The sequence below is a fragment of the Fukomys damarensis genome, unplaced genomic scaffold, assembly GCF_012274545.1.
Source record: "Fukomys damarensis isolate Sample0158 unplaced genomic scaffold, DMR_v1.0_HiC HiC_scaffold_13, whole genome shotgun sequence".
NCBI classification, from domain to species: Eukaryota; Metazoa; Chordata; class Mammalia; order Rodentia; family Bathyergidae; genus Fukomys; species Fukomys damarensis.
This window is the reverse complement of record NW_022900925.1, coordinates 20,713,999-20,739,655: the sequence shown is the minus strand read 5'-3', so window position 1 is coordinate 20,739,655 and position 25,657 is coordinate 20,713,999. Positions and strand designations below refer to the sequence as shown.

The window sequence follows — 25,657 nt, the reverse complement described above, 5'->3', positions numbered from 1 at the left end:
TTTTTTTTTTTTTTTTTTTTGCAGCTGATCAAAGAGAAGCTATTAGACCTGCTTGGCAAAGAGGAGGATGAAGGGAGCCATGATGAGAACGTGGTAAGGGCAATTCCAGGGTCAGTCCCACAGTCCAAGGACACTCCAACCAAACCTCACTCCAAGGGCCAATGGGTGAGCCACGGATGCAGCTGATCCCAGGAGGGTCCTACTGGCCCAGTTCAGCTTCTCCCAGGCCATCATCTCACAGCCTGAGTAGAGCAAGAGAGGCTCTCATAGGTCTACTTCCTTACTCTCTAGGGGTGGCCAAATCTAAGCAGAGTACTGCCAGCACTTGAAGGGGACCCAGAGCATGGGGCTCTGTGAAGGTGGTAGTAGCAATAATGCCCATGGTACATTGCTGGGCACTGTCCTGCGTGCTTGTGTGGACCAAGTTATTGCAGCCACACTGTCACTCTACAGTAAGGTCTGTCTTTATCTTCTTTTTGTATCTGAGGCCACTGCGGCCCAGAGGTCAATGTCACACAGCTTTTGAGCATCAGAGCTGCAATCTAGGCATCTCTTACCACTGCCCTACTTTGCTTCTTTCCTTTTGCCAGAGAGGCACCACCTGTTATGGTTGTCCATCATTCTCCTCCCAAACTCAGTCTACTCCTGGCTCAGGTCTTGGCTGACCAGTGCAGGTATTACCAACTTTCCCCTCCCAGTGGGGGGACCCCAAATTGGCACCTAGGACACCTCCATTGAGTGGCTGTTACCCCCCAACTCAACCAATCATGAATGGCCCAGCCCTTCTGCTGTATGGCCTCCTATTTCTGTTCGAGATGCTGTCCCTACCTATCTCTCGAGCTAAAAATCTTGCTTTGATCTCTCAGCTCCAACACCTTCTGCAGGAAGACAGAAGGCAACCTCCGGGGAAAGAGAGGGCAGTGTAGAGAGTGCTCTGACTTTGGGCTGGATCCCAGGTTTCCCTATTCCTAGCTATGCACCCGGGAGGGGCGCAAGTTACCGAACCTCCCTGAGCATCTGCATCAGATCACAGGGTCTCAGAGGTTTGTCATGGGGATTAAGAGACGATGCTGAAAAATGGATCAGCACAGTATCTAGATAACAGTAAGTGCTCAGCAACTGGTGGCTACCTCCTTACCCTCACTTCCCCTCCTTCTTTCAAATTGTCTCAGAGTTACGGCCTCCCCTCCACCCTGCTTCTCCTCCTCCACCTATGCACATCATATATCCCCCAATTCCTGGCAGAGCCTCCAGGGAATCTCCCTGCTCCCATCTCTTACCGCCTCCTGCCCGCTGCAGCCTGGAGCCAACTAAACACTTAGAGCCATACCAGCTTCCGTTTGCTCCGAGAGTCACAGCTGCTCCTCCCTGTGGCCCTCACCCTAAATGTCTGATCAGCTCTGGTGCTGACCTGTAGATGAATTTTTGACCTTGCAATGAATTTTTGCTGAATGAATGATAGACACCCACCTTCCCTTCCCCTGCAGAGTACTTGTGACACGATGCCAAACCACTCTGAAACCATCAGCCACACTGTGAATGTGCCCCTGCAGACGGCCTTGGGCACCTTGGAGGAGATTGCCTGCTGACACCCCTCGGGCCACCCAGCACCCTCCAACAGACCTTAAGGCCCAAGATCCAGGACAGGGGACAGCAAGCTCAGGTGGGATGGCCCCTGATGATGGAAAGAAGCAAGAGCCCCCTATGCACACATTGCAGACTTCTACCAAACCTCGCTCCGGCCACGTCTCACGTGAAGCGTCCCTGGGCCCCACCGTGCGTCCCTCGTAGGAGAGATGAGTCACACTCTGGAACTGTCCCAGAACCAACCTGCCATCACATCTCACTGCCAGATGTATAAAGCACCTGCATGCTCAGACTTCTTACAGCACCACTCTCCGTCTGTCTTGTACATGACATTCCTCCGTGTGGTTTCCAGCGCCCACTTGGGCCTGTGCAGTGGGACCAGATTCCCAGCTGGTCCGTGAGGGCAGGCTGGAGTCAGCGCTGCGCAGTCAAGAGGGAAATCGCAGAACTCTACTACTGTGGATCCTTGTGTCGTTTGTGAAGGTTCTTCACCTGCCCGCAAACCCCTTTCCCACTGAAACGGCCCATGGGGATCTGGCACTGAAGGTGAACAACACCAAACTCCCCACGACCGACCCCACAGCCTGTGGAGGTGACACAGTGGCCTGGGTGACCCCGGTCTCCATCCATGGAGCTACGTCATTCTTCTCTCCCTGTGACACAGCTTGTACAGTCTGATTCTTTTTAATTTGGGGGACTTTGGTTTGTCTGTCGGAGATTTGTTTTGTTCTGCTCTGTTTTATGGTTTTTGTTTTGATGTTCTGAGGTTTGGTTTGGTTTTTTCCCATTTTCTTTGGAGTTTATTTATTCCTGCTTCAAATCACAGTCATATTAAAAGCTGGTCTTGTGGAAATGACTGCGTCATTTCTGCCTTTTCTCCACATCCTGGTCTCCATCCCTGAGGGCTCAGAAAAAAGCTAGACCTGCTAGACCAAACCTGCTGCTGTGTAGCCAATGTTTCATGCAATAGCACCTCCCTCCACAAAACATCTACACTCTATATTAACTCTTAGTACTCTTATGAAAATGGTTGATCACAACTTTGTCAATGACTGCATGACCCACTAACAGATTACAGCCATGTCCTGCAGGATGCTTCCCAGACCACGTGGCGCGAAGAAGAGGCAGGCTACCCACTCCTGAAAACCATCAAGAGGCCTCTGAGGCCCGAGGGAGGCCCTCTGTCTGTGACACTGACTCTAACCAGCCCTCTCTGTGAGTTGGGCTTCCTCCCAGGCTATAGTCCACCTGACCTCCTCTTCTCCACACACCTCCTCTCCCCCAGCAAAGCAACTTGCCTTGTCCCTCCAGAAGGCACCTTGTCACCTTGCTCACCATGTTCCTGAGAGGGTGTTCAGGTAGCCAGGAGGTTGGGAAGTGCCTCTCCAGGACACAGGGGCCAGGACCTTTTAAGCTTCTTGGTAGTAAGTGAGAGCTTCCTATTTAGGTGCAGTTCTTGTCCTCCTGACACCATGCTAGTCCCACAACAACAGTCCCCTGAGCTTACCTTTTGGTTCTCCCCACCAACTCAACCACTGCCAACCAGGCTCTCCCAAAAACAGTGAAGAAAAGCTTACAGTGGCTGGTGGCTTCCCTTCATACACACATGCACAGAAAGCACTGGCCAGACTAAGTCAGGGTTCTGGTCCTCTACACCATCCTCTTGTTTCCTTCCTCTTTCTCTTCCTCCTCCTCATCCCTCTCTTCTTCTTCTTGACCTTCTCTTCCTCTCTTCCTCTCTTCCTCCTCCTCCTCCACTTCTTCCCTTTCTCCTTCTCCCCTTGCCTCTCCTAATGACCCACTAACACAAAGAAAAGTTGTTGCTACAATTTCCAGTACGGTTCCCCATGATTCCTTCCCCAAGCCCTCTCAGCTGGGGTTGATTCAGCTGTTAGCAAAGCTAGGCTTTCACTCTTAGAGTGCGAAGTATCTAGCAGAGGCTCTGTGTTGCTTTCTATCACTGGGGTAGCAAATTGCCACTTTGTGGTTTGAGACAGCACAGATGCATTGTCTTACTATTCCACAGGTGAGATGTCTGACGCAAGTCTCGCTGGGCTAAAATCTAGGTGTCCACAAAACCACGGTGCTTTCTGGGGGCTCCAAGGGAAAATCCACTTCCTTCCTTTTTCGAGCTTCTGGAACCCTCGCACGTTCCAAAACCAAGGCCTCTTCCTGCCTCTTCAAAGCTACCATGACAAGTTGAGTCCTTCTTGCATCACTTACTCTGACCGCCCATTACCCTATCTCCTTCTAAGTCTGACTTCTCCCTCGTCCCTCCTCCACTGGGACTCCACCTGGTGACCATATTGGGTTTGGCAGACAATCCAGGATAATTTCTCTCTCTCTCTCTGCTAGGTTAATTTATCGCATGTTCAGAGATCCATCTACCATGTAAGGTTGCCTAGGCACAGGTTCCAGGGATTGGGAGGTGGGCATCTTTAGGGATCCCTATCCTTCCTACCATGGGGCTTTTGGACCACATAGCCTAATGCCCTAAGTTTCTAAGAAAGGAGGCAGAAACTGGCCCAGTGTCCCCCAATACAATAGCCATGCACTAGACTCTTAAATTCCGAGGCTCCTGATTCCATTTGTTAACCTACCAAGAGAACTCACAAAAAAGGCATGTCTGAAAGAGCTCATTCTTCCAGATTTTGCCAGAGCATGGGAGTCCCCCTCCAGACACAAAATCACCCCTCAGAAGGACAGGGACCTAAAGGGTGCCCTCAGACTGCTCCTATCAGGGACAGGAAGCAAATGAAATGTCTGTTCAAATAGTTGGTAGTCAATTGGATGCTTCTGCCTTGTTTCAGTTTAATAGCTTCGTAAATTTTTAAAAATCTATAGCTTAAGTTGCAATTTGAACTGCTTCATTGGATTTCTGGCTTCCTTTCAGGAAACAACAAAAAAAGGGAGATCAATTTGTGATGGAGAAAAGAATATATGAACATATTGGGATTGCTTTGGGCCCTGCATATCTATGCACCCCTCCTGATTTGGGAATCTTGGCTTTCTTCAGCTTTGAGCAGTCTTATATACTTACCTTGTCTAAAGGTATATATATGAAATTCAAATTCAAAAGAGCATGTCAATAGCAAACTTCTGATCACTAATTGGTTGTTAACAGAAGATACAACATAAATTCCAGTGAGTGGTCAGGTGTTTTTTATTATACTGTCAAACTCTGTGTGGAATCATTTCTTCAGTGAAGACACAGAGAGATTGGGTGGACAGAGGAGACTCAATATGTCACATTTTCAGACGTGATCCAAGTGATGACACAAAAGTTGGAAGGTGGATGTAATCACAAGTCCAACCACAAGGCTGGCTTCCCTGTGGCCTCAGAGGGTCAGCTAAAGTACTGAATGGCACACGACGTCAGACAGGGAATCTGTGAGACTGGCAAGGGAAAGGAATGAGCCCTCCTGTGATGCCCATGCTGGAGAGAGCTGGCTGCTTACAGGCTGCTGCTTTGTTGTTTTTAGCAAAGAGGCACCAGAATTATTTTATTTTCCTCCTTCCAGCTCTGAAGCTATTTTTGTGACAGTTTTAACCATGAGCAAGCCTAGCGAAAAGTTGATGGAGCCACCAGCACAGAGGATAGGGAGACTACAGGTCCCAAAGGGTCTCTGCAGACAGGATCCTGGCAAGAATCATGAGAGCTGTTGAGAGGCATGGGGCAGTCAGAGGCCACCCATCCATGGGCAGGAGCCTGTTACGTAGTGTGCTCAGCAGCCCAAGGGGAAACCTAGTTCCTGCTTTCTCCACAGCCTCAGAGATTTTGACTTGATTACTCTGTCCACACGGAAGGGCTCTATAAGGTCCCATCAGTGAGCTCCCTGTGACAGAGAGCAAGGGATTTGCTTCTGCAGGGGAAGCTCAACCAGCCCTGATCTACACAGAGCCAAGGCAGATGCCATGCTGCACAGAAAAAGCTTCCTGGCAGAGGGAGGAAGGGAACAGGAGGACCCAAGGAGGGAGCTCCAATCATTCAACTTGACTGTTAGATGCCAGGCATTTGGCCTCATGGGATTCATAAACTGAATTGACTATGAAAGACATGATCAGCTCTCCGTTGAAAAAGCATGAAAGAGAGGTACATGCAAGGCCTGAGGGGCTGGAGAAGGGCCTGGACATAGGTCCCAGGGAGCCCTAGCAAAGAGGCAAGAGGAGAAAATGTCCTTATGATCACTGAAGAATGCACAGGTGTTGAAGCGAAGGGCTTGGTCATCATTCTGAGAGGGCCTCATGCCCACTATCCTTCAAGCTCCTCCTCCCTCTACCCTCAAAAGTTTGTGAAAACATTTCCCAAGCCAAAGCTTAATTTTTTGAGCTAATGACTCTGTCCCCTCTTGTTCAAAATTCTTGCCCCTCAGTACATAGAATCTTTTCATGCAGGTGTTTATCCCTTGCTAAAGCTACCAGGTTGAGCATGGGGCAAGGGGGCATGAACCTGGATAAGACCCAACCTTGTCTGGGAACAGGTGGAGGAGGAGAATCTCCTGCTAAGTCAGTTTTGCATTTGATGAATCCCATGCTTGTTTTTAAAAGCAAAACAATAGGTTGACAAGTGTTTTGGACAGAGTATCAAAAGACTGAGTTTCTAACCTATTCCTGCTATAAACTGACCACATGACTTTTGACAGTTCATTTCTGCAGGCCTCCATTTCCTTTGTATCAAAGGAGAGGAGTGGAAAGGGGACAGATAGTCCTACTGGTGTGTGATTCCCCCCTCTTAACTGTCTATGAGACTGTTAACAGGTGCCCAGAGCCCATCTGGAACCTGTGAAGATCCTCCGGTGCCAGCCAAAGTCTCCTTGGTCTAGAAAATGTTAAACAGTCCTCCAAAAGAACCTGCCAGTACCACCAAAAAAAAAAAAAAAAAAAAAAAAAAAAAAAAAAAAAAAAGTCGTCTCCAAAAATGACATAATGGGAGGAAGAAAAATCCAAAAAAAACAGGCCCGGGATTTGGCTCAGTGATTCCACCGCCTGCCTCAAAAGCCCAAAGGCCCAAGTTTGATCCCTGGTACAAAAAAAAAAAAAAAAAAAAAAAAAATGACATAATGACTGTCATTTTTCAATTTGCAAGAAGAGGGAAAAAAGAAAAGATAAGATTCGATCAATTTTGAGGGATTTTTTTTTCCTCCCTTAATTTTTTTAAACCTTTGGCAGCCTCTGTTTCCCCACCTGCAGCAGCTTTTGAGCTAGCGCCTCCTCACAGATGGCAAAGTGAATGAACAAGCAGAAAATGAATCTGAACAGAAAAACTTGGAATGTAATTTCATGAAATTATTTTATGCACGTGGAGGTCTTTGAGGGCTGGGAGACCTGTGTACATCAGAAGGAACCGTGGCATCCCATTTGCAGAGATTCCCTCTGGCCTAGTTTTTCAAGGCCATGACCACTGCAGTCAGAACAGCCACGAAACACGTGCCCAATGCTCTCTCACTTCTGCTGAGCCCTGGGCGAGCCCTGCTGCTGCGTCTTGTTCATTTCTAAGCAGGACTGAAATGGCGGCTTTCCATTTGTTTTTGTTTTTGTTTTTGTTTAATCCTGATAATGGTTATGAGTTAGACTTGAGGAGCGGGTATTTGGATGCCTTGCCTCTCTGAATCTGTTCTGTATGTTATGCTCATTCGGCCAATTTACCACTTTTATGGACCATTTATCTTTAATGTAATTCAGACTTCCGTGGCTCCTTTTCAAAAGGAATTTTATGGAACTTAAAATAGGCCTAATACAAAGTGACTGATAGGTGGGCACCAACACCCAGCTCTACCAGTCTTAGAAGGAAGAGACAGGAAGACACAATGGGATGAGGGCTGGGATCTGCACCTTGAGCCAGTCGTTCTGAGAATTTTCTGCACATCTTCTGTGTACTGGGCACTGGGCCAGACACTCGGAGGTTGTCTGTCATGAAGCTCAGACTCCAGCTGGGCAGAGGCTCTGAGAATTCATGTACTGGACAGCAATGGAGGCTGGGATGTGCTGAAGAGAAAGCACAGCCTTTGCAGCCCGACAGCCCCATCCAAATCCCGGCCACTTCAATTGTGACATCTCGGGCAAGCTCTAGAACAGTGATGGCGAAACTTGCAGAAACCAAGTGCCCACATTGCAACTCAGAACGCACTTATTTGTCCTGAAGTGCCAACACCACAATTAAACCTGAATACTGAGGTTTTAGTTTAGAAAAAAAAAAAAAGCCGTTATCTGAAGCTCGGCTGCTGGGGCAACTTGGCTCGTGTGCTGACAGAGAGGGTTCTGCATGCCACAGGTTCGCCACTACTGCTCTAGAACTTCTCTGAAGGGCAGTTTTCTACTAAAAGTGGAGATGACCATCTGCCTCCTCCATTTGCTGCAAAGGTAGTCCGATTCACTGAGAAAGTGTCACTGCAACACCTGACCCGTGGAAGGTCACAGATGATAAAGAGGCTCCCTTCCATGTGCCAACTTCATCAAGAGAGGCTGCTGTTGGAGGGTTGGGAAGGGTTTCTGGAACATTCTGGCTCAGTAAGATAGAAGCCTATACTCACTTTGCAATGTCTGGCACAGGGGTAAGAAGTGGTGGCACATCTGCCACCCACAGAGTCCGGGGAATGCTGGACTGCATCTGACCGGGCCAGCTTCCACAGTCTGGAAGCTTCGGGCCAGTGCTCAGAGTGGGAAAAATCAACCATATGCAGCTGAAGCCACATACCCCACAGGAAGCACAATGAGACCCCACCCAGGAAGGATGTCGGCAAAGCCTCCCTCAGCCACCAAAATCAGCCCCTCCTTCACCTACATGTGCAGGAAGAGAAAGACAGCACCTGAGTAGCTAGCCAACCCCAGAGCAAAAGATACAGAAAAACCCATTTCAAATCCGTCTCCTGGAGCCAAACCAGTCCAAGAATGGGGAGCTTGACAAAGCTGACTCAACTCACTTGCTTCTTCCCACTTTCCGTAGCAATCTCTGCCACTCTATCCACAACTATCCCCTTTCTCCCCCTTCTCCTTCTTCCTCCTTCTGAGCCAACAATGAGGAGGACACAGTGCAGGTCTCCCAAGAAAGTCCTGGTCACTGGGGCAGGTGACACCTGCATCCATCCATCCCTCTGAGGCTAGGTGGGTAGAGCTGGGCATCCCAGAGCTTGAGGAAAGCAGACAGGGAGCCTGCTCTGTACATTACTGACAGACACCATGCAGCTGACAGGAGGGTGTGAGGTGAACTTCATTAGCAACTCTTGCCCAGGTGAAATGCTGAGCTCCAGAGGGAGGAGTGACATTCCCAAGATCAGGCTGCTAGGATCTGGGAGAAAACCCCACTTCTCTAGCTCTGCCTGAACTGAGAGGTGAGGGTCACTTGTGTGAATGGAGAGCAGCCAGGGTGGTCCCCCTGAAAGGCAGAGGATCTCCCCAAGAGGATTCAGGAGGGACAGTCTGTCCACCTGCAGGGTATGGCCTGGCACATAGTAGTTCTTAAGCAATGCCACTGAATGAACTGTTACACATTAAAGGGTATCATGACCCATTCATTAACTGGCCCTACAAACATTATCGGAGTGCCTACCATTTGTTCACTCACACATTAATTGTACGCTCAACAGATTCATGCCTTTATTGAGTACTATGTGCCAGTCACTATTCTAGGTGCTGGGGAGAGAAGGAAGACACGAATTTCCTGATCTCATGGTACTAACAATCTAATGTTTGGAGACCAAAGAAAGGATGCACATAAATTCAGATAAGCATGAAATCATTTCAGACAGTGGTACGTGCTATGGTGGTCAGAGTCATTCTGAAGAGGTAAAAAAATTGAAGTAAAATCTGACCAAAGGAAAATAAATAGCCACTCAAAGTTCTGAAGAAGTGATGTTCCAGAAAGGCAAGAGCAGGTGCAAAGGTCTTGCAATACAATTAGCTTGTTCATCCAAAGGACAGGGTTTATGAGCTGCGGTTAATGAATGAGGGACGGATGGTAACAATGGAAGAAGGTATGGAGCAGCACGCTACTCTCAACGACCTACTTGCTACAGTACACACCAGCTAAGCAAATGTATCTGCACAGGTGGAGGATAAATCTATAGTGGTCAGCTAAGCCTTGGCCATGGCAAACCTTGTATACCAAGACAAAGAACTTGAACTTCAACCTGAAGGTGAAAAAAGCTACCAAGGTCAGGATGAGGCAAGCATAAGAAAGAGAGAGACAGTGCTTGCTTTGGCAGCATGAATGCAAACTTAAGAGAGAGAGAGAGAGAGACAGCTCATTCTAAGGGAGAAAAGGGTAATGGCAAGGGACAAGGTTAGAGGGAGGGACACTCACAGGAAGCCACTGTTGTCCCAGAGAGGAAGTGAAGAGAGCTTGACTTAAAGCAACTTGTGTGGGGGTAGGAAGGAGGAACAGTTTCCAGAGATATTGAGAAGGTAAAATAGGCAGGACCTTAATGATTGAATTCGGGTTGAGAGAGTGATACATAAACAAGGAGGCACCAGGACAAATCCTGGTCACCCTAACCAAACCAACATCTCTCTTAGGAATGAGGCTCTGAGCCTAGCACAATCTGGCTTCCAGTTCCTGGTGGGCCTGTTCAGTGTTTAACCCCCACCCCAGGTGGGGCCTCCCTGGTTTGGCCTTGGCCTCCAAGGCACGTTCCCCTGGAGACTCCTTCTCCATCTCCCCCTGCTCCTACTCAATCCCTCAGCCCAGGCCTCCAGGGTCCCATGGCCGGGCCTGACCCTTCCCGGGGGCCACCTTGCAGAGCCTGAGACCATCATGCCAGCCCAGGGCCTCCTTTTATCAGCTCTCCCTTTGGGCCTAAAAGCCTCAACTCTCCTCTCCTGGGCTCCTTTCCGGGACATGATGAATGGAACCCAGTGAGGTCATCAAGCACCACAGGCCCAGATGTCTGCACATGAAGCAGAAAGCATGAATCACTGAAAGACGGATGGGCCCTGGGTCTCTGCCTGGGGGACCCACAGCAGCAATCCCTTAAGAAGCACAGTGGCAGAGGGCACACGGGGAGTCATACTGACCCAGGTGCAGATGTCTCCCCTCCACATCTCTAGAACAGGGAAAGTAAAGGCACCTCTATCATAGTTACTGCTCTAGGATCTAAGTTAGAGATAACATGGCACATAGTAGGCACTTGTGTTTGCTTTCACATTAGAGCGACAGCAGTCACCCCTTACCTGTGTGTAATGATTAGTCATTGATGCCCCTTCTCTTACCAAGATCCTCCACTCCCGCTCACATGTACGAGCAGCTTCCACATTTTGTCATCCCCTTGTCCAGAACACCAATGCTCTGTGCTGGGTCATCCCTCTGGTGGCATTCAGAGATCACAAGTCAGTTGTGAGGCCAGGTGTGATGGATGACATGGTAGTGTCTTCCCCAGCAGTTATCAGCCATGGCTCAACCAACAGTTCTGTATGTACAGTAGGGTTCTGTGCAGCCTTTCCAGAAAAACCCACCACCCAAACTCAGGACTCAGCCTTCTCACACATCACCTCGTCACCATGGTGACTGCTTTTGCCCCCACACCCACTGTAGCTGACCCTGAGACGCTGCCCACCTTCCTCCTTCAGACAGAGGTGTACAGAGGCACAGGGCTACCTGTCAGTGAGGGACAGCACTGCCTTCTTCCATGTTTCCCACATACCAAGAGAGACAGCCAACTGTACTAGCTGTGCATTCTGCTGCCTGAAAGCCAGCCTCCTAGCAGTGGTCTGCAATGTATGGTCGCTTCCTTATCTAGGAAGTATACACCGCTTACAATGAGTGACACCTGAATCTCCACCTCTAGAGGGCACTGTGGAGCAGGGTGCTGGGTGCTACGGAAGCCCGTGTGGTGGGGCACCTGCTGCCTAGGCACACCAACCCATGGAGGCACCAGTATGTTAGCCTAGCCCGCACCAGAGGGAGGGCCGAGGCACCATGGGTACATGTGCCACCAGAGTGAAATAAATAAATGTCCCAGGACCTTTCTAAACAAGCTAGAGGTGCACAGCCCCAGACCCAACCAGAGTTACCAGGTAAACTATAGGATGCTCCAGTTACATTTGAATTTCATATATACAAGTCATTGTTTTTTTGTTCAATAGGAAAAGTTGAACCTAGTAACTTCACACCGAGCTGCATTCCCAGATGATATTTCACTTTTTATTTTGAGACAAAGTCTCTCCAAGTTGCCCTGGCTAAGCTCAAACTTGAAGTCCTCTTGCCTCAGCCTTCCAGAGTGCTGGGATTATAAGCATATGCCACCATGCCCAGCTACAAGTGATTTTTAAATGTAAATATACTCCATACAATACTGGGAAAGCACAGTTAAAATTATTTGTATATTCAAAATTTAAATTTAAAAGAGGCAACCAATTTTTGTTATTCTTGTTCACTGTTTCTTTCTTTCTTTCTTTCTTTCTTTCTTTCTTTCTTTCTTTCTTTCTTTCTTTCCTTTGCTAAATCTGGCAACCCTAGGCTAAATTGTTGCCAGGTGTAGGCAGCGAAGGCACTGACCACCTGCCCTCGGTAACCAGGAAGGGAGGCAAGCTTTCTGTGGTAGGATTTTTGGAATTCACCTGACACCCAGCCCTAGATGAGGCGAGGAGACAACAAGGTGATTTGACTGCAACTCAGCACCTGCAGACACACAGGCTGCTGAGAACCATGCTCGAGTTAAACTATATTTTATTAATTGGTTTGTCTTCCCAAGTCTGGGACACATTTCCCAGAATGCTGTGCATCCAGAGGGTCCTAGAAGTCACAGCCATCCACCCAGTCGCTCAGCTCCTTGCCCTGGCAATGATGCCTCCAGGTCTCCCTGAGGACAGAGAACAGGCAGAGAGACCATGTCAGCTGCAGCCCCGGGCACTGCTGAGAGAAGAGCAGGAAGGGGATGCAGGCTCTAAGCCAGGCAAGGGGAGAGGCTGGGAAGGGGGGACAAGCAAACTGAGCGAACAAGCAAGAAGCCTCTAGAGAAAAAAGAATGTAAAGGAAGAGAATGGCCCTAAAAAATCAATACCTGGCTTCTTTATATGCTCAGTTTGCTCACAAGTCATTGGCAAAGACCCAGAGGAGCCCGATGCTCAGGTATGAGGCTCTTTTCCCACACCCTTGTGTTTCGGTGACAGTGGTGCCACATAACATTTTGCAGTATACATAGCACCATGACATCCAACACCCATTTATCACCCCCCTTTCTGTCCCCAGCAGCCCTCTTACGTAGAATGGGAGATATTATGTTCTAGTTTTCCAAGTGAAAAACTCAGGCTGAGGTGCAAAATACTTACCCAAAGGCCACAAGTAGTAAATGACAGGACCGTGCCCACACCCAGCCATCCCTGGCTGCCAGTCTGGGTCCTTCCACTGTTGGTTCCTATTGTTCATAGGCTCTTTTAGGACCATTACCCTGTTCCAGCTCACAGCAGATATCTTGAGGTGATAATCAAGGCCATGGGTCCTGGGACCCAAGTTGCCAGGAGTCCCAAGTTCTAATACCTAATGTTCTCTGTAATGTGGAGGCCACGGAGCCCAAGGATCAAGAGTGCCCTAAAAGACCTCTATAAATCTGTCAACCAAGAGAGATCAACTGGCCTGTCAGCCCCTGCCACCAGACTGTAAGATCCGTGTGGGCGAAGATGGGTCTCGGCTCCTCCTGGAGCCTGGTACAGCTGCGTCCTCAGTGTCAGTGGATGCCATGAAGGAAGACAAGCCCTTCTTCCATCTTCTGGGACCATTTTCTGTGCTAGTCAAAGCCACCTCCTCTCAGGGGTTCTCATGCCGTGAATTTATATAAATTTCCCAGTGTAGAAAAGAGAGCTATTTTTTTAAACCCATAAGGGCAAATTTCTTCTATCCCAGCGTGGTGGCCCCCAGTCCTCAAGCCCTTGGTTCAGTGCTGAGCCTGCATTCTCCCCTCCCAATTTTATTTTTATGTATTTTATTAGTGCATTTTAATTGTATAGAATATTGAGTTGCAGTGTGGTATTTTCATGCATGTGCATGTTTTGATTACATCCATCCCACCCTCCCTTGTATCTTCTTTCCCCTCCCTCTTATTTCCTTCCTTTTGTCTAATAATGATCTCCCTTTTACTTTCATATCTTACTATTTTTTTTCAAGATTCCATGTATTGGGGAAAACATGTAGTACTTGGCTTTCCAAGTCTGGCTTATTTCAATGAACATGACCTCCAGATCTATCCACTTTCCTTCCGATGACATAATTTCATTCTTCTTTAAGCTGAATCTTTCTTGAAGTCATGGACCATGCACTATGTCTTGCAGAGCCTTCTGACCCAGCCTTGGTGCCTTGGGCTTTTTACTGCTCTCACAGCAACACACATCCAGAGCTGTAGCCATTTCGGGACCCGTCTCCAAGCCTTCTCTAGATTCAGTCACCTGTACCTCCCTTCTCTCCCTCCTCATTCACATCTCAGCTGTCCCTATATCCTCCCAACAGTCCATCGTGCCCGACTCCTCTCATGTCCACCGCTTGTACACCTCTCCCTGAGACCCCTACAAAGATATCCCAGCAGATCTCCCCCAACCCTGCCTCTACTTTCTCCTCCTTCCTTGTATTCTTGGGCTGATATTCAATTGTCCCAAATTTTCTTCTCATTCTGTCACTTCTGTCCATGGTCCCGGTCCCCCAGCCCCCTGACACTGCGCCCGCCCTGATGTTTTCTAATCCAGAAATGTGAGTGTAAGTAAGGTTGGAAACTAGGAAACTCCCATCAAAGGAAGCTGGGCGGCTGTGGGACACCTGAGTCAGAGGCACCTGCGTGAACCAAACACCTCATGAAATGCTCATTTCACTCTCTTGCCAGCTTCATGGCCACCTCGTGGGGAGGAGATGGGAAAAAAGAAGGCTGACAATGGGGGAGCTCCAGAGCCCCACCTCTGCTTCAAGCAGAGAACCGCTTCTTTGATCTGTTATATATCTTGGACTTTATATAAAATTTAGTTTTTAGATGAAAGATACCATAGGTGATAAAAAAAAAATAATGAGCCTTCTTAGAACTTAGTCTAGACAACCTTTAAGCAGATATCACAGGACAGGCAACTCTTTGAGCAGCCAGGCTTAGCTGTGTAGCTGAGTGACCACCAGTCAATTGCTCATCCTTCCTGAAACCCTGTGCCATCAGTGGACACCTCAGTGGTGGTGATGCCCATCAGAGAGAGGACTCGTGAAGGATGAAGGCATGGAATGGTGCCTTGGGCAAAGTGGACGCTTGCTAAAGGCTAAGTTCCCTGCTGCTACCCTCCAGTCCTGTCCACACTTCTTTGGAGAGGGAGCTCCATTCCAAATTACTTACCAGTAGCCCAGACCCTGGGGCTCTTGGACAATCTTCATGGCACAGATAACAGTATCCTTGAGGTTAGGGTTCAGCAGGTCTGGGGTGAGAGGGAAACACAGTGAGGGAGCAACGGGCAGAGCTGGATGTCTAGAGTCCATCAATCTCTCTGCCTCTGTCTGTCTCTCTCCCTCTCTCCCTCTCCCTTTCCCTCTCTCCTCCTCTCTATCTCTACCTCTCCTCCTCCTCCTCCTCTTCCTCCTCCCTCCTTCTCTCCCCTCCCCATCTCTGGAAACACAGGGATTCTTCTATCCCTCTTCTCCCTCCACCTTATAGCCCTAAGGCCCATCTCCCAGCTGAGACGCCATGTATCAGACCCATGGAGCACCTACCCTCACCCTCATTGCATGTTGCTTATGTCTCCAAGGAGACCCCTCTCAGACACAAAGGCAGGGAGAACAAAATTAGCTGGGAAGAAGCCCACCCTGGTATAAGGCCCAACCCCAGCCAGCCCAAGATACAGGCCCATCCTACCAGAACAGTACACCCGGCACCGGTTGGAGGAATCCGGGATGAGATTTTTGCACCACTTCCGGCTGTTGATCTGGAAGATGCCATTGTTGGTGCTTCCGTCTGCCTCGTGGTCCACAGCACCTGTGTTGAAGCCACTTGTGAAGTAAGCAAGGCAGACCCCTGCAAGGGCAGACACAGGCCTGGTGTCACATGGCCGGGACACTGCAGACAAGACTAATCAGAGCACAGGTCCCATGTACCTCCTCGAGGTGATCAGGAAGATACCTTCCCACCTGCTTTACAAATGGATCAACCAAGGTTCAGAGAGTAAAGTGACTTCGCCAAGGTCACACACAGTTATCAGTCCAGACCAGACTGGACCTCAGGTCTCGCAACTCTTAGGCTGCAACCTTCCTCGTTTTCTCATTCCTCAGCACACAGTAGGGCCCAATGTGTGTGTCAAGTTAATTTATGAGATCTGTATCTTTAGAGGCAAGATTAGGAAGACATGGGTGGGATGTACAAAGGGGATGGGGGAAAATGAGTCCAGATGTGACTACATTTCACAGACAACTTCCCAAAGCTGCCACCAGCTTGAAAAGTTTGGTAGTACTCATTTGTTCAGTTTGCTTCCTACATTTCAGTAAGGGTATCTGCTCCTCGTGGCTGATTAAATTTACTGGAATAAGCTGGTCTGTCCCTTAGCAGGGGAAAATGAAGGAATGGTTCCAATTTGGCCCCTGTTGCCTGCCTACTGTGTGTCTAACTCAGAACTGGGCCTTCCCAACCTGTCATCTCATTTGACTCCTGGTTTTAAAATCTCAAAAAAGCTTCCCTTGAAGACCAAACCCCCTTGAACAAGGAGGAGGGAGTGGAGGGAGAGAGGAGTCAGAGGCCAGTAGCCAGCGAGGGAAAGGGGTTCTCACAGTCAGCCAGGCTATATCCCCGGTAGCCATCCAGGCCGAAGTCCCGGAGCACTCTGGCCAGCTCACAGCGACTGTAGACCTTGGCCTCACCGCAGGTGACCAGACAGCTGAGCAGAGAGGAGAGGACCAGCAACGTCATCACAGGTGGACACAGCCAACTTCTGGGAGCCCAGCTCCTTCTGGCTTCCATATGGGTGGCAGAGGTGGAGTCCAAGACACCCAGGCTCAGAGCGGAGCTTTGGGACGGAGGGCAGCTCACCAAACCTGGTCCTCCACTCACAGATAGCTACTCCTTGGAAGAAGAAGGGACAGGTATCTGAGTGTGCCTCTGGGAAAGGAGAAAGGGAATGGACAGAACAGTCCAACAGGGCACCGCAGCTCCCTTGCATCCCCCATGAAACACCAGCCATACTCCCTGAGACCCAGCCCCCTCCTTTCCAGTCCTACCCAACCTCACCATGGCCTAGCACCCTAGGAAAGAGGAAGGAAATGGGAAGGAAAACTCACAACTTGAGCTCCATACTGCACACTAGGCATTATTTAGGTCTGAGGCCCAAGATTTGATGAGTAAGAAGTGTCAAAGTTTGGACTGAGATCAAAGCTGATGTGAATCAAAGCCCCACTGGCATGTAGCCCTTAGCAGATATTCCAGACAGGATGGGCTAAGCAATGTCATTGGTATAAATCAACCTTTAAGCCCAACTGCCAACGGACCTCCTTTCTAGTGCTAAGCCTTGATCTCCAGACCTTAAGTGAGACAGGAGCTCCCAGGACACTGCCACCCTGGAGCTCTCTCACATGGAAAACACTCTTCCTCCTACACAGGGACCCCCGGAAGTACTGAAGGTGTCCAACCCACCACCCCTCTAAACCATCAGCTTGCAAAACCCCTCCTTCTTAGAAGCTCCCCATCCTGTCACTTCACCCTCCGTCCTCTCCCATGCCATTGAGGATGTTAGTTCTCGCTGACCTTAGCCTCAGGGTTCCTTCACCTCTCCAGGCCTCATGACCTTCGCCTCCACTCTGTCCCGTTACCCATTCCATGGCCTGTTGTCCCTGCATCTTTCATCACTTGATGTTTCCCCATCTTTGCAACCTTCCGTTCTCATCGGCCTCTGACCACCCTCTCCGACACATCTTTCCACCTCTTTTGCAATCTCTGTCCCCCACACCTGCTCTCCTTCTTCAGAGTCAAAACAAGAAACAGCTACACAACCTCAGAGGGGACGCCCCTGCTCTCCGATGCCCCCAACAAATCTCACTGAGGGTGACAATGCTAATGGCGTGGCTTTACAGTGGATTCGAAGCCCTTCTCTGTCCTTTAGTGCGTATCAGACTTTGGATACCCTCCAAGCCTCATTTTCTTCATCTATAAAGTGAGGACATTGATAACACCTGCCTCATCAGAGTGTTAAGGGAGTAAATGAGAAAAGGCATGGAAAGAACTTAGCTCTTCACATTAAAAATAGACTAGCTGTTATTTCTATGAACCAAAATGAGCACTGGTATTCATGCTGGTGTGTGGTCGGCGTTTTCCCATCTAACTCGAAGGGGATTCAGAACCCGCATTATTGTCCTGGAACACCAAGCTCCACTCTGCCCCACCCCATTGGCTTCCAGATGACCACCCCACCTCCCACTGCACTGAAAAAAGCAAGAGGATCACATGTGGAATTCAACCTCTTCCTGCCTTAGCCACCACCCCATTTGCAACTGATCCCTCCCCTCATGCACCCCCAGCACCAGCACCCCCAGGTTAGAGGGAGGCGCCTCCACACACATTCAGGCCCATCTTCCCTCCAGGCTCCAGATTTCAGCCAGTGCTCCTCCCCTAGCCTCACCAGGACCTCGTCTCCGTCTGCTCCTCCTTGCCCTGTGTGGGTACCGTGTTTGGTTAAGCCTCCAGCTGTTACACACCTTCCTTTATTACCCTTACCTATGCTAACCTAGCTCTTGCCCACTCTTCGAATCCAAACTTCTAGGGGGAAAAAAAATCATTGCTCCCTCACCTCCCAATTTCAAGGACATTGACTTCCTTACCATCACTACTAGCCTAAAACTGCTCTTTCCCAGCCAGTGGATCCCAGCAAATCCCATTGTATAGGGGTCCTCAGCACCACTTCACACTACTGACCACTACCCTGTTGAAACCTTTGTCTCTCTTGGTTCCCAGGATGCTCCCTTTGCCCAGGCTCCCTCCTCCTGCTCTGGCTTTCTTATTCTCCTTTGCGGGTTCTGCTTCCACCCAGGCTTTAAATGCTAAGATGCTTTCCTGGCCTTCCTACCTTGGACCCCAATCTCTCCCACTTCAGCAGACTCTCCACTATTAACCTGCCCTGATTTTCTTTCCCTGCGACCTCAGAGGCAAATGACTCCCCTCCAACTTGGATACCCCACAGTCACCTCAAACTAAGACATCTAAAATAGAACTACTGCTTCCCCAGACCTGCTCTTCCTTGTGTTTCTCTCTCTTGGTTTACGCTATGGCCACCCACTTGTCCAAACTAAAAATGGAGCTGTTCCTCTCTGCTTCTCCTTCTTCATTACACATCCTTCACCCATTCCCTGACTGATCGATCCAAGTCCTGGTGACTCTCCAAGAGCACTGCTTTTTTCTCAAGTTCAAACCACCATCCTGGCTTCCTTATGAAAGTTCCTCGTTTCCAGCTTTAACCCCTCCTCCAAACTCTTCTGCACACATGCAGAGTGAATTTTGTAAATACCAAGCCCAGCCACGTGACACTCCTCACGAGATCCTACCCTCACTTAAGCATGGGCACCAAGGTCCTTGGGGATTCAGCCCTGCCAGCCTCTCTTCACGCAGACTTTCAATCCCAGAAATGCTAGATTGCCCACTCAGAACAACCTTGCTGTCTACAGTGGTGGCCCTTTCCTTGCCTCCACACTGTTAACTTTTACTCAGACTTTAAGGGTTACAATAGGGCTGAGTTCTCCAGAGAGAGTCTCCTGGTGGACCAGCGTCCCCCCTCTCCCACAGCCCCCTGTTCTTCTACCCTTCCTTTGTTCTGTGGACATTAGCCTATTTCATCTCTAAGCTTCTGCTGAAGAACAGCAGCCTGGGCTAACTTATCCTCATGTCCTGAGAGTCAGCCAGAGCTGCAGGTATAATTTGATTGCTCACTGGATGTGTCTGAAATGAGAATACACTGGAGTCGCAACCACAACGTTAGGAGTCCTTCTCATCAAAGTGTGTGGAGTAGGAAGGAGGGGAACAATCACCCATGCTGAGCCCTTCAGATCTGTTAGACACTGGATCAGGCCTTTTCTGGATATTTTCTAACTTAATCTTATCTAATCCTCTTACAATTCAAGGGCAATAGGCTTAATAGCCTAATTTATAGATGAGGAAACCAAGCTCCCTGCTACACAGTGAGTGGTTTTGATTTCGGTACAGTACAGCGACCTAAGGGTGAATCCACCCTGAGCATTACACAGCAGGTACAGAGGTTTGAGGAGTCAGACCTGGGGGACTCAGAGACCACAGACCTGCGAGCAGCCATCCTCTCCCCAGCCCTCCAGGCCAGAATCCCCCACCTCTGACCAACACCTGCTTTCACTGTGTACCTCTCGAGCCAGCCCAAGCCAGGTTAACAGCTCTAGGATGAGGGCACAGGGACCTCAATGATCAAGGGTCCTCCCCACAAGAGCTGAGGTGGTGATGACAACAACAGCCGCAGCCGTGACCCAAATCTCTGCTTCAGCTCAGGACGTCCCTGAAATACTGCTGGGTACCAGGATACAGGCGGTAAGAGGACAGTGGGGGAGGCAGGCTCCAGACTGACCTAAGCCTTCTAGAACTCCCCAGCTCTGTGAGCTCAACTTCTGGAACCCATCCCACTCTCTGAGCTCTGAGCAGCCCACCTGACCCCCTCAATTTCAAGGTTCAAAGGCATGTTAGGGGTGTACACTCCTGACCTTTCTTGCCTACTGCTGCTTGTGTGTGCACACACACACACACACACTCACACACACACACGGTACTTTACTTTGAGGGATGACTACCCTCCCAACAGATCCAGGCATGATGGCAGGTGCCTCCAAGTTGCCCATCTCACCACTGGACTCCTTTGCCTGGCAGAAAGCTCCTCCCCTTCCTTAATGCTAAGCCACACATTCCCTCCATCCGGTTGGTGACTGCTCGGTCTGGCTGCACAAGCTGGGGTCCCAGTTATGCCGCTGACTCTAAAGCTTGAGGGACAGGGAAATGAAGTGACAGGACTTGTGGTACCCAGCTCTGTGTCCCATGGGAGCCCCATGGTTTGAAAACCACACAACTCGGCAGCTAGGGCACGGGCTTTGGGGTCAGGCTCACCTACTGGAGGGGCAAGCTCTCGAGAACACCAGCTGCGTGGCCCAGAGAAAGTGGCTAAACCTCTCTGCTTCCTAATTCCTGAAGTGGGGATGACGTTATCTACCTCATGGTAGATTAAGAGAGCTCAACAAAGCATCTATAAAGTGCTTAGTCCTCAGGGATGGGAAATCAGTAAATAGAAGCAACTGCTACTAAAAGCAGAGCGGAGCACAGCCATACACATGTTTAGTAGCAGCCTGTCTTCTTGGCCCAGCCCAGGCCAACCAAGCAACCAAGTCAGAAGCGAGTACCAGTATCTTTTATTTTCCTTTTTGTAAAGTTGCAAATATATATATAATTTCAAAATAGAGTGGTTATGTTTCAGTGGTAATTTTTTCAGTGTGATAACACTTAACAAGAAATCTGCCCTCTTCACAGATTTTTAAGTGCACACCTGATTATTGACGATAAGTACACCATTGTGCAGCTGATCTCTAAGCTCATTTGTCTTCCTTGACTAAACCTTTCTGTTTGTTAATTGGTAATTCCCCGTGTCCCCACTCCCTTGGCTCCTTGTAATCATCATTCCACTCTTAGATCATAGGATCCATAGGAGTCTGACTCCTCCAGTTACCTAGTAAGTGCTATCATTTATCTTTCTGTGCTTGCTTGTTTCACTCAGGGAAGTCTCCACCAGGCCTGCCGCTGGATGGATGGTTAACTCATGTTTGCTTTATCCACTCTTTCTTCCAGGCGGATATTCAGGCTGTTTTCATATCGTGGTCATTGTAAAACATGCTACAGTGAACATGAAGTGTAGATATCTCTCCAAAATCATCATTTCATTTACTTTGAATAAATACCCACAAGTGGGATAGCTGAGTTGTATGGTAATTCTTTTTTTTTTTTTTAAGAAATCTTCATATTGTTTTCCCAAAGAAGCTATATCATTTTGCCTTCATGCCAACAGTACACAAGGATTCTAATTTTTCCAAATACTCACCCACATTTATGGCCTTCTGTTTTCCAGTAAAAGCCATTCTGACAGGTGTAAGGTGATGTTTCGTTGTGGTTTTGCTCTGAACTCCCTTGGTGACCAATAACACTGAACATTTTTTTTCAGATACCTGTTGACCATTTGTATATTTCCTTTGGAAAAAAATGGGCATCAGTATTTCTTAAAAGCTCCCCAGAGCTAGGTGTGGTAGTGCACACCGGTACTCTCAGCACAGAAGGCTGAGCCAGGAGGATCAACGCAAGTTCAAGACCATGTAGTAAACTCAAGGCCAGGCTTCACTACAGAGTGAAAACAAAAAACTTAAAAAAAAAAAAATGTTTGCATTCAGGCTTGAGTGTTTATTTAGGGGTAAGTTCCCCGGAGCTTCATGGTACAAAACCTGAGTTTCAGGTCTTGTTTTGGCCCTTCTTGAAAGACTATTTAGTCTTCATGAATTAACCTGCATTTCCTCTCCGTTACAGTGGAGCCATTACTCTGCCCGCCTACTGTAAACTTGACCCTGCACTCCAACTCCCCAAACCTGCCCCCCCCTCCTGAGGTGGTGGTGACACTCAGATTCCTCAAACTCACCAGGATGCCTACCATGTGGCTTGGTACATTCTAGCTATTGTTTTTATCACGTGGCCCTTGGTGGTGATTCTATCTGGTTGAGTTGTTTTGGGTTTTACTGCATTGGTCTGCTTTTACTATTCTATCACTTCCTTTTATTGAGTAATCTTTCAGTTTATTTTATTTTATCGTGTGTTTTGTTATTTCCTGGTTGACTTCTCCTTTTAAATGGGAGAAAAGAAACAACAGCTCAAAAGGAATAGGTTATGAGGGCAGACAAGGCCCCAGAGAGGGCTTGAGGTCTTTATTTCTCCACTGAGCTCCACACACGTCCTTCCTGCTTTGGCAAAGCAAGTTCATATTCCTAGCAGAAATCCTCTGCTGGCTCCCTCCAAGTTCATGCTTGCTGATAGCCTTTCTTACCTTTCTGGTCCTCAGCCCCAGTAGCAATTTTATAAATAATCAACTCCTGGACTCCTCCCTGGGCCAATGACATCCAAATCCCTGGGAGTGGAGCCTAACCCTCTGCATTTCTGTTAGCTCCCCCACCACTCCAAAACACTCCTGGACTGAGAACCACTTTTCCAACCTAACTTGTTATAGTTCCCTAAGTGTGTGACAGTATGTCACACCCCTGCCTTATATACTATTGTATATGTCAAATCCATGCTTTCCATCCTAACTCCCTGGCTAGCTTCTAGTTCTCCTTAAAGAACCTCTGCAGCTTGGATTCTTCTCTTGGACTCCTTGGGCTGCCCTAGGACTCTCCAATACTCTTGTACAGAATCCTGTACTAGTTTAGAACCTCAGCATCTATAACACTCTACCAGTATCTTTCTTTTCACCACCATTCCCACCAGATTAGCAGATGCTTGACAGATATCTCATGGCTGTTTTCCTAGTGTGGAGAACAAAAATTTAAAAATGGTGAGTGAATAAAATATAAAGAGATGAATGAAAATCACCTCATGAGCTGGTTCAGAAGAAAACCCAGGAGACTTAGTCAGGAGAACACAGAGGCTGGCCCCAAAGAGTGTTCCAGACTCCCCATAGATGATGGAAAAATCCATCCCCCTCTGGCTATAGGTAGAGAAAGCCTAGACCTCCAAGATAAAGAACCTCAGTCAACCCCTCCAAACTTAGTGCACTGAGAATAGAATGGACTTCTCCAGGAGTTTCTCCTTGTCCTTTTCATCAGTGGTCTGGATGTAAGGCCATAATCATGACACTACTGTCAGGAGGACTAAGGTATTAAAATAGTGACTTACCCACCTGGGCATGGTAGCACACACCTAGCATCCCAGTACTCTGGGAGGCTGAGGTTTGAAGATTACAAGTTTGAATCCAGTTTGGGCAATTTAGGGTGCTCTTGTCTCAAAAACTAAAAAAAATATTGCAAAAATATTGGGGATGTCACACAGTATGAAGGCCCTGGTTTTAATTCTCACAGAAAGAGAAGGAAGGAAGGAAGGAACAAAGGAAGGGAGGGAGGGAGGGAGAGACCATCTTGACATGACTACAGCCATCTTGATTGTAACCATCATTTTGCCCACCAGGTAACCCTGACAGGCATCACAAACTCTAAAGGACAAAGTCACTAAGATAGTCAGCTGTGTCTGCTGTGCCACCAACTGATGCCTGGACTACTTCTGAAGTGATACCAGATAAGTTAGTGGCTTTTGAGAAAGGCCAGACAAACTGTCTCCTGCTACCCACTATTATGTTAGCTCAGTATATAAAACCCTTCCTATTACCTTGGGATGCAGGGTTCCTCCTGTCTTGTTGCCATTCAAGGCATGTTTCGATCTGTGAGTCCCTAATAAGTTACACCTGGTGCAACCCGAGATCTGCCAGCTTCTTTCCTCTGTCTCTCTGTGTACCTTCTGCCTTTGGTAGCTGGTTCTTTCTTATACACTGGAACTGTGCTTTTCCAAAACACCTATTCTAAATAGTCTTCCTCCACCATTTTCTTTTAAGGTTGTGCCTCCTTCAACCTCCCAGGTTTCCCCTGTGTGATGGTTAATTTTATGCATCCACTCAACTGGACCACAGGATACTTAGTCATGCAGTACTCTGGGTGTTTCTGTGGGTATTTTGGATGAATTAACATTCAAATCAGTGAAATACGTAAAGCAGATTGCCCTCCACAGGCTGACTCTCCTCTGAGCAGGAGAGAATTCCTCTAACCTAACTGCCTTCCAACAGACATATTGGCATTTTTTTTTTCCTGTTTTTGGACTCAAATCGAATGTCAGACCCTTCTGACGAGCCTGCCAGCTTTCAGATAGGAACTACACCGGAGGCTCTCCTGGTTTTCAGACTTTCAGACTCAGTGGAACTAAGCCGTCATCTCCTGGGTCTTCAGCTGCCAACTCAGCCTGCAGCTCTATAATAAACCAATCCTCGCACCCTTCTCTCTCCCATCCTAGATGGATGGATGAATGGATAGAGAGATGGTAGCGATGGATGATAGATACATAGATAGATAGATTCTATCCTGTTTCCCTGGAGGTTCTTGATTGATAAAGCTTCATGTGAAGTTAGTAAAACACCATTTAACAATTGCTGGGTTCCTCAGTTCATGTTAGTTCCCTCCCTGACTGGAGCCTCTTCCCTCCTTGTGATCTGTGACTTCTGCAGCTCAGGGCAACAGGCTGGAAGCGTCTAGACCTGGGCTGCAGTCCCAGTTTCACAAAGTGTACCAGCTCTGTGACATTGGCAGGTTAGTTAGCCTTGCTGAGCCACAGCATCCTCACCTGTGGGATGAAAAGATTGGCCACCCAGGAGGTCACTGAGGGGATCGTGAGACAGATAGTACTTGGTCCTAAGCAGACATTCAATGAGAGATAGATTTCAATTATTGTTATGGGGCAGGGGGCACAGAAACTGTATTTTTAAGAACTACATTTGACTTGTCAGGAAATAAATGAGGGCTTAAAGGATCTTGCACAATAAGCGCAGGAGCTGTTTTAATGGTCAGAGGCCTTTTCCCCACCCTGGTGTGTGCTCTGCTGGTAACTCACTGCAGTCGTAAAAACATAAGATCTGAAGGCATAACATCTGGGGACAAGCCAGAAATCACTGTCCTCACATTTATCGTCTTGTACTTAGGGCCCAGGGATGTTTTCTCAGGGAAATTGACATAGCCAGAAGAAAAAGGGAAATCGTCAATCTTGGGGAAAGTGCTTACTCACCCCTGTCCTACTCCCTGTTCCTGTTTCCATCTCCCTCCTAGGTTCAGGATGGCCTTCCACATCTGTCCCCAGCACTCTGGTGTGTGTCATCACAGCTTAGCTAATGCTGGTCTCCCTACCGCAGGGGGCTCTTTCTAAATGACAGGGCTGAATACACATTCACTACTTTTTTTTCTTTTTTTTCTTTTTATTGAGTTTATTGGTACAATCTAGGTATACAATACAGTTACATTCATCATTGGGATTCTGTACCTTTACATAATAGGTCTTGATTCTCATTTTTTCCCCTT

The 25,657-nt window shown here is 48.3% G+C and overlaps 2 protein-coding genes across 4 annotated transcripts in view; one reads left to right on the top strand and one right to left on the bottom strand.

Moving 5' to 3' along the window:
* The window catches only part of Asic2 (acid sensing ion channel subunit 2), a 1,045,529-nt gene extending 1,043,191 nt beyond the window's left edge, over positions 1-2,338 (top strand). Inside the window, exons 9-10 of one of the 2 annotated variants that reach the window (XM_033762894.1) lie at positions 25-93; positions 1,488-2,338. In XM_033762894.1, coding sequence (XP_033618785.1) covers positions 25-93; positions 1,488-1,589 — 171 coding nt within the window. In that variant the 3' untranslated portion in view covers positions 1,590-2,338. The remainder of the gene's footprint in view (positions 1-24; positions 94-1,487) is intronic. The other variant, XM_033762895.1, reaches the window with a different exon arrangement.
* A 9,899-nt stretch (positions 2,339-12,237) lies between these two features.
* Positions 12,238-20,080, bottom strand: Spaca3 (sperm acrosome associated 3). 2 transcript variants are annotated; one of them, XM_010642390.1, is made up of 5 exons: positions 19,880-20,080; positions 16,295-16,586; positions 15,390-15,548; positions 14,877-14,955; positions 12,238-12,380 (listed from the first exon to the last, which is right to left on the bottom strand). In XM_010642390.1, exons 2-5 carry the CDS (start codon positions 16,482-16,484, stop codon positions 12,314-12,316), a joined length of 495 nt encoding a protein of 164 aa, XP_010640692.1. In that variant the 5' UTR covers positions 16,485-16,586; positions 19,880-20,080; the 3' UTR covers positions 12,238-12,313. The 2 variants fall into 2 exon arrangements, with proteins under 2 accessions (XP_010640692.1, XP_010640693.1); XM_010642391.1 differs by having other exon boundaries at positions 15,390-15,509.
* Positions 20,081-25,657: the final 5,577 nt, after the last annotated feature.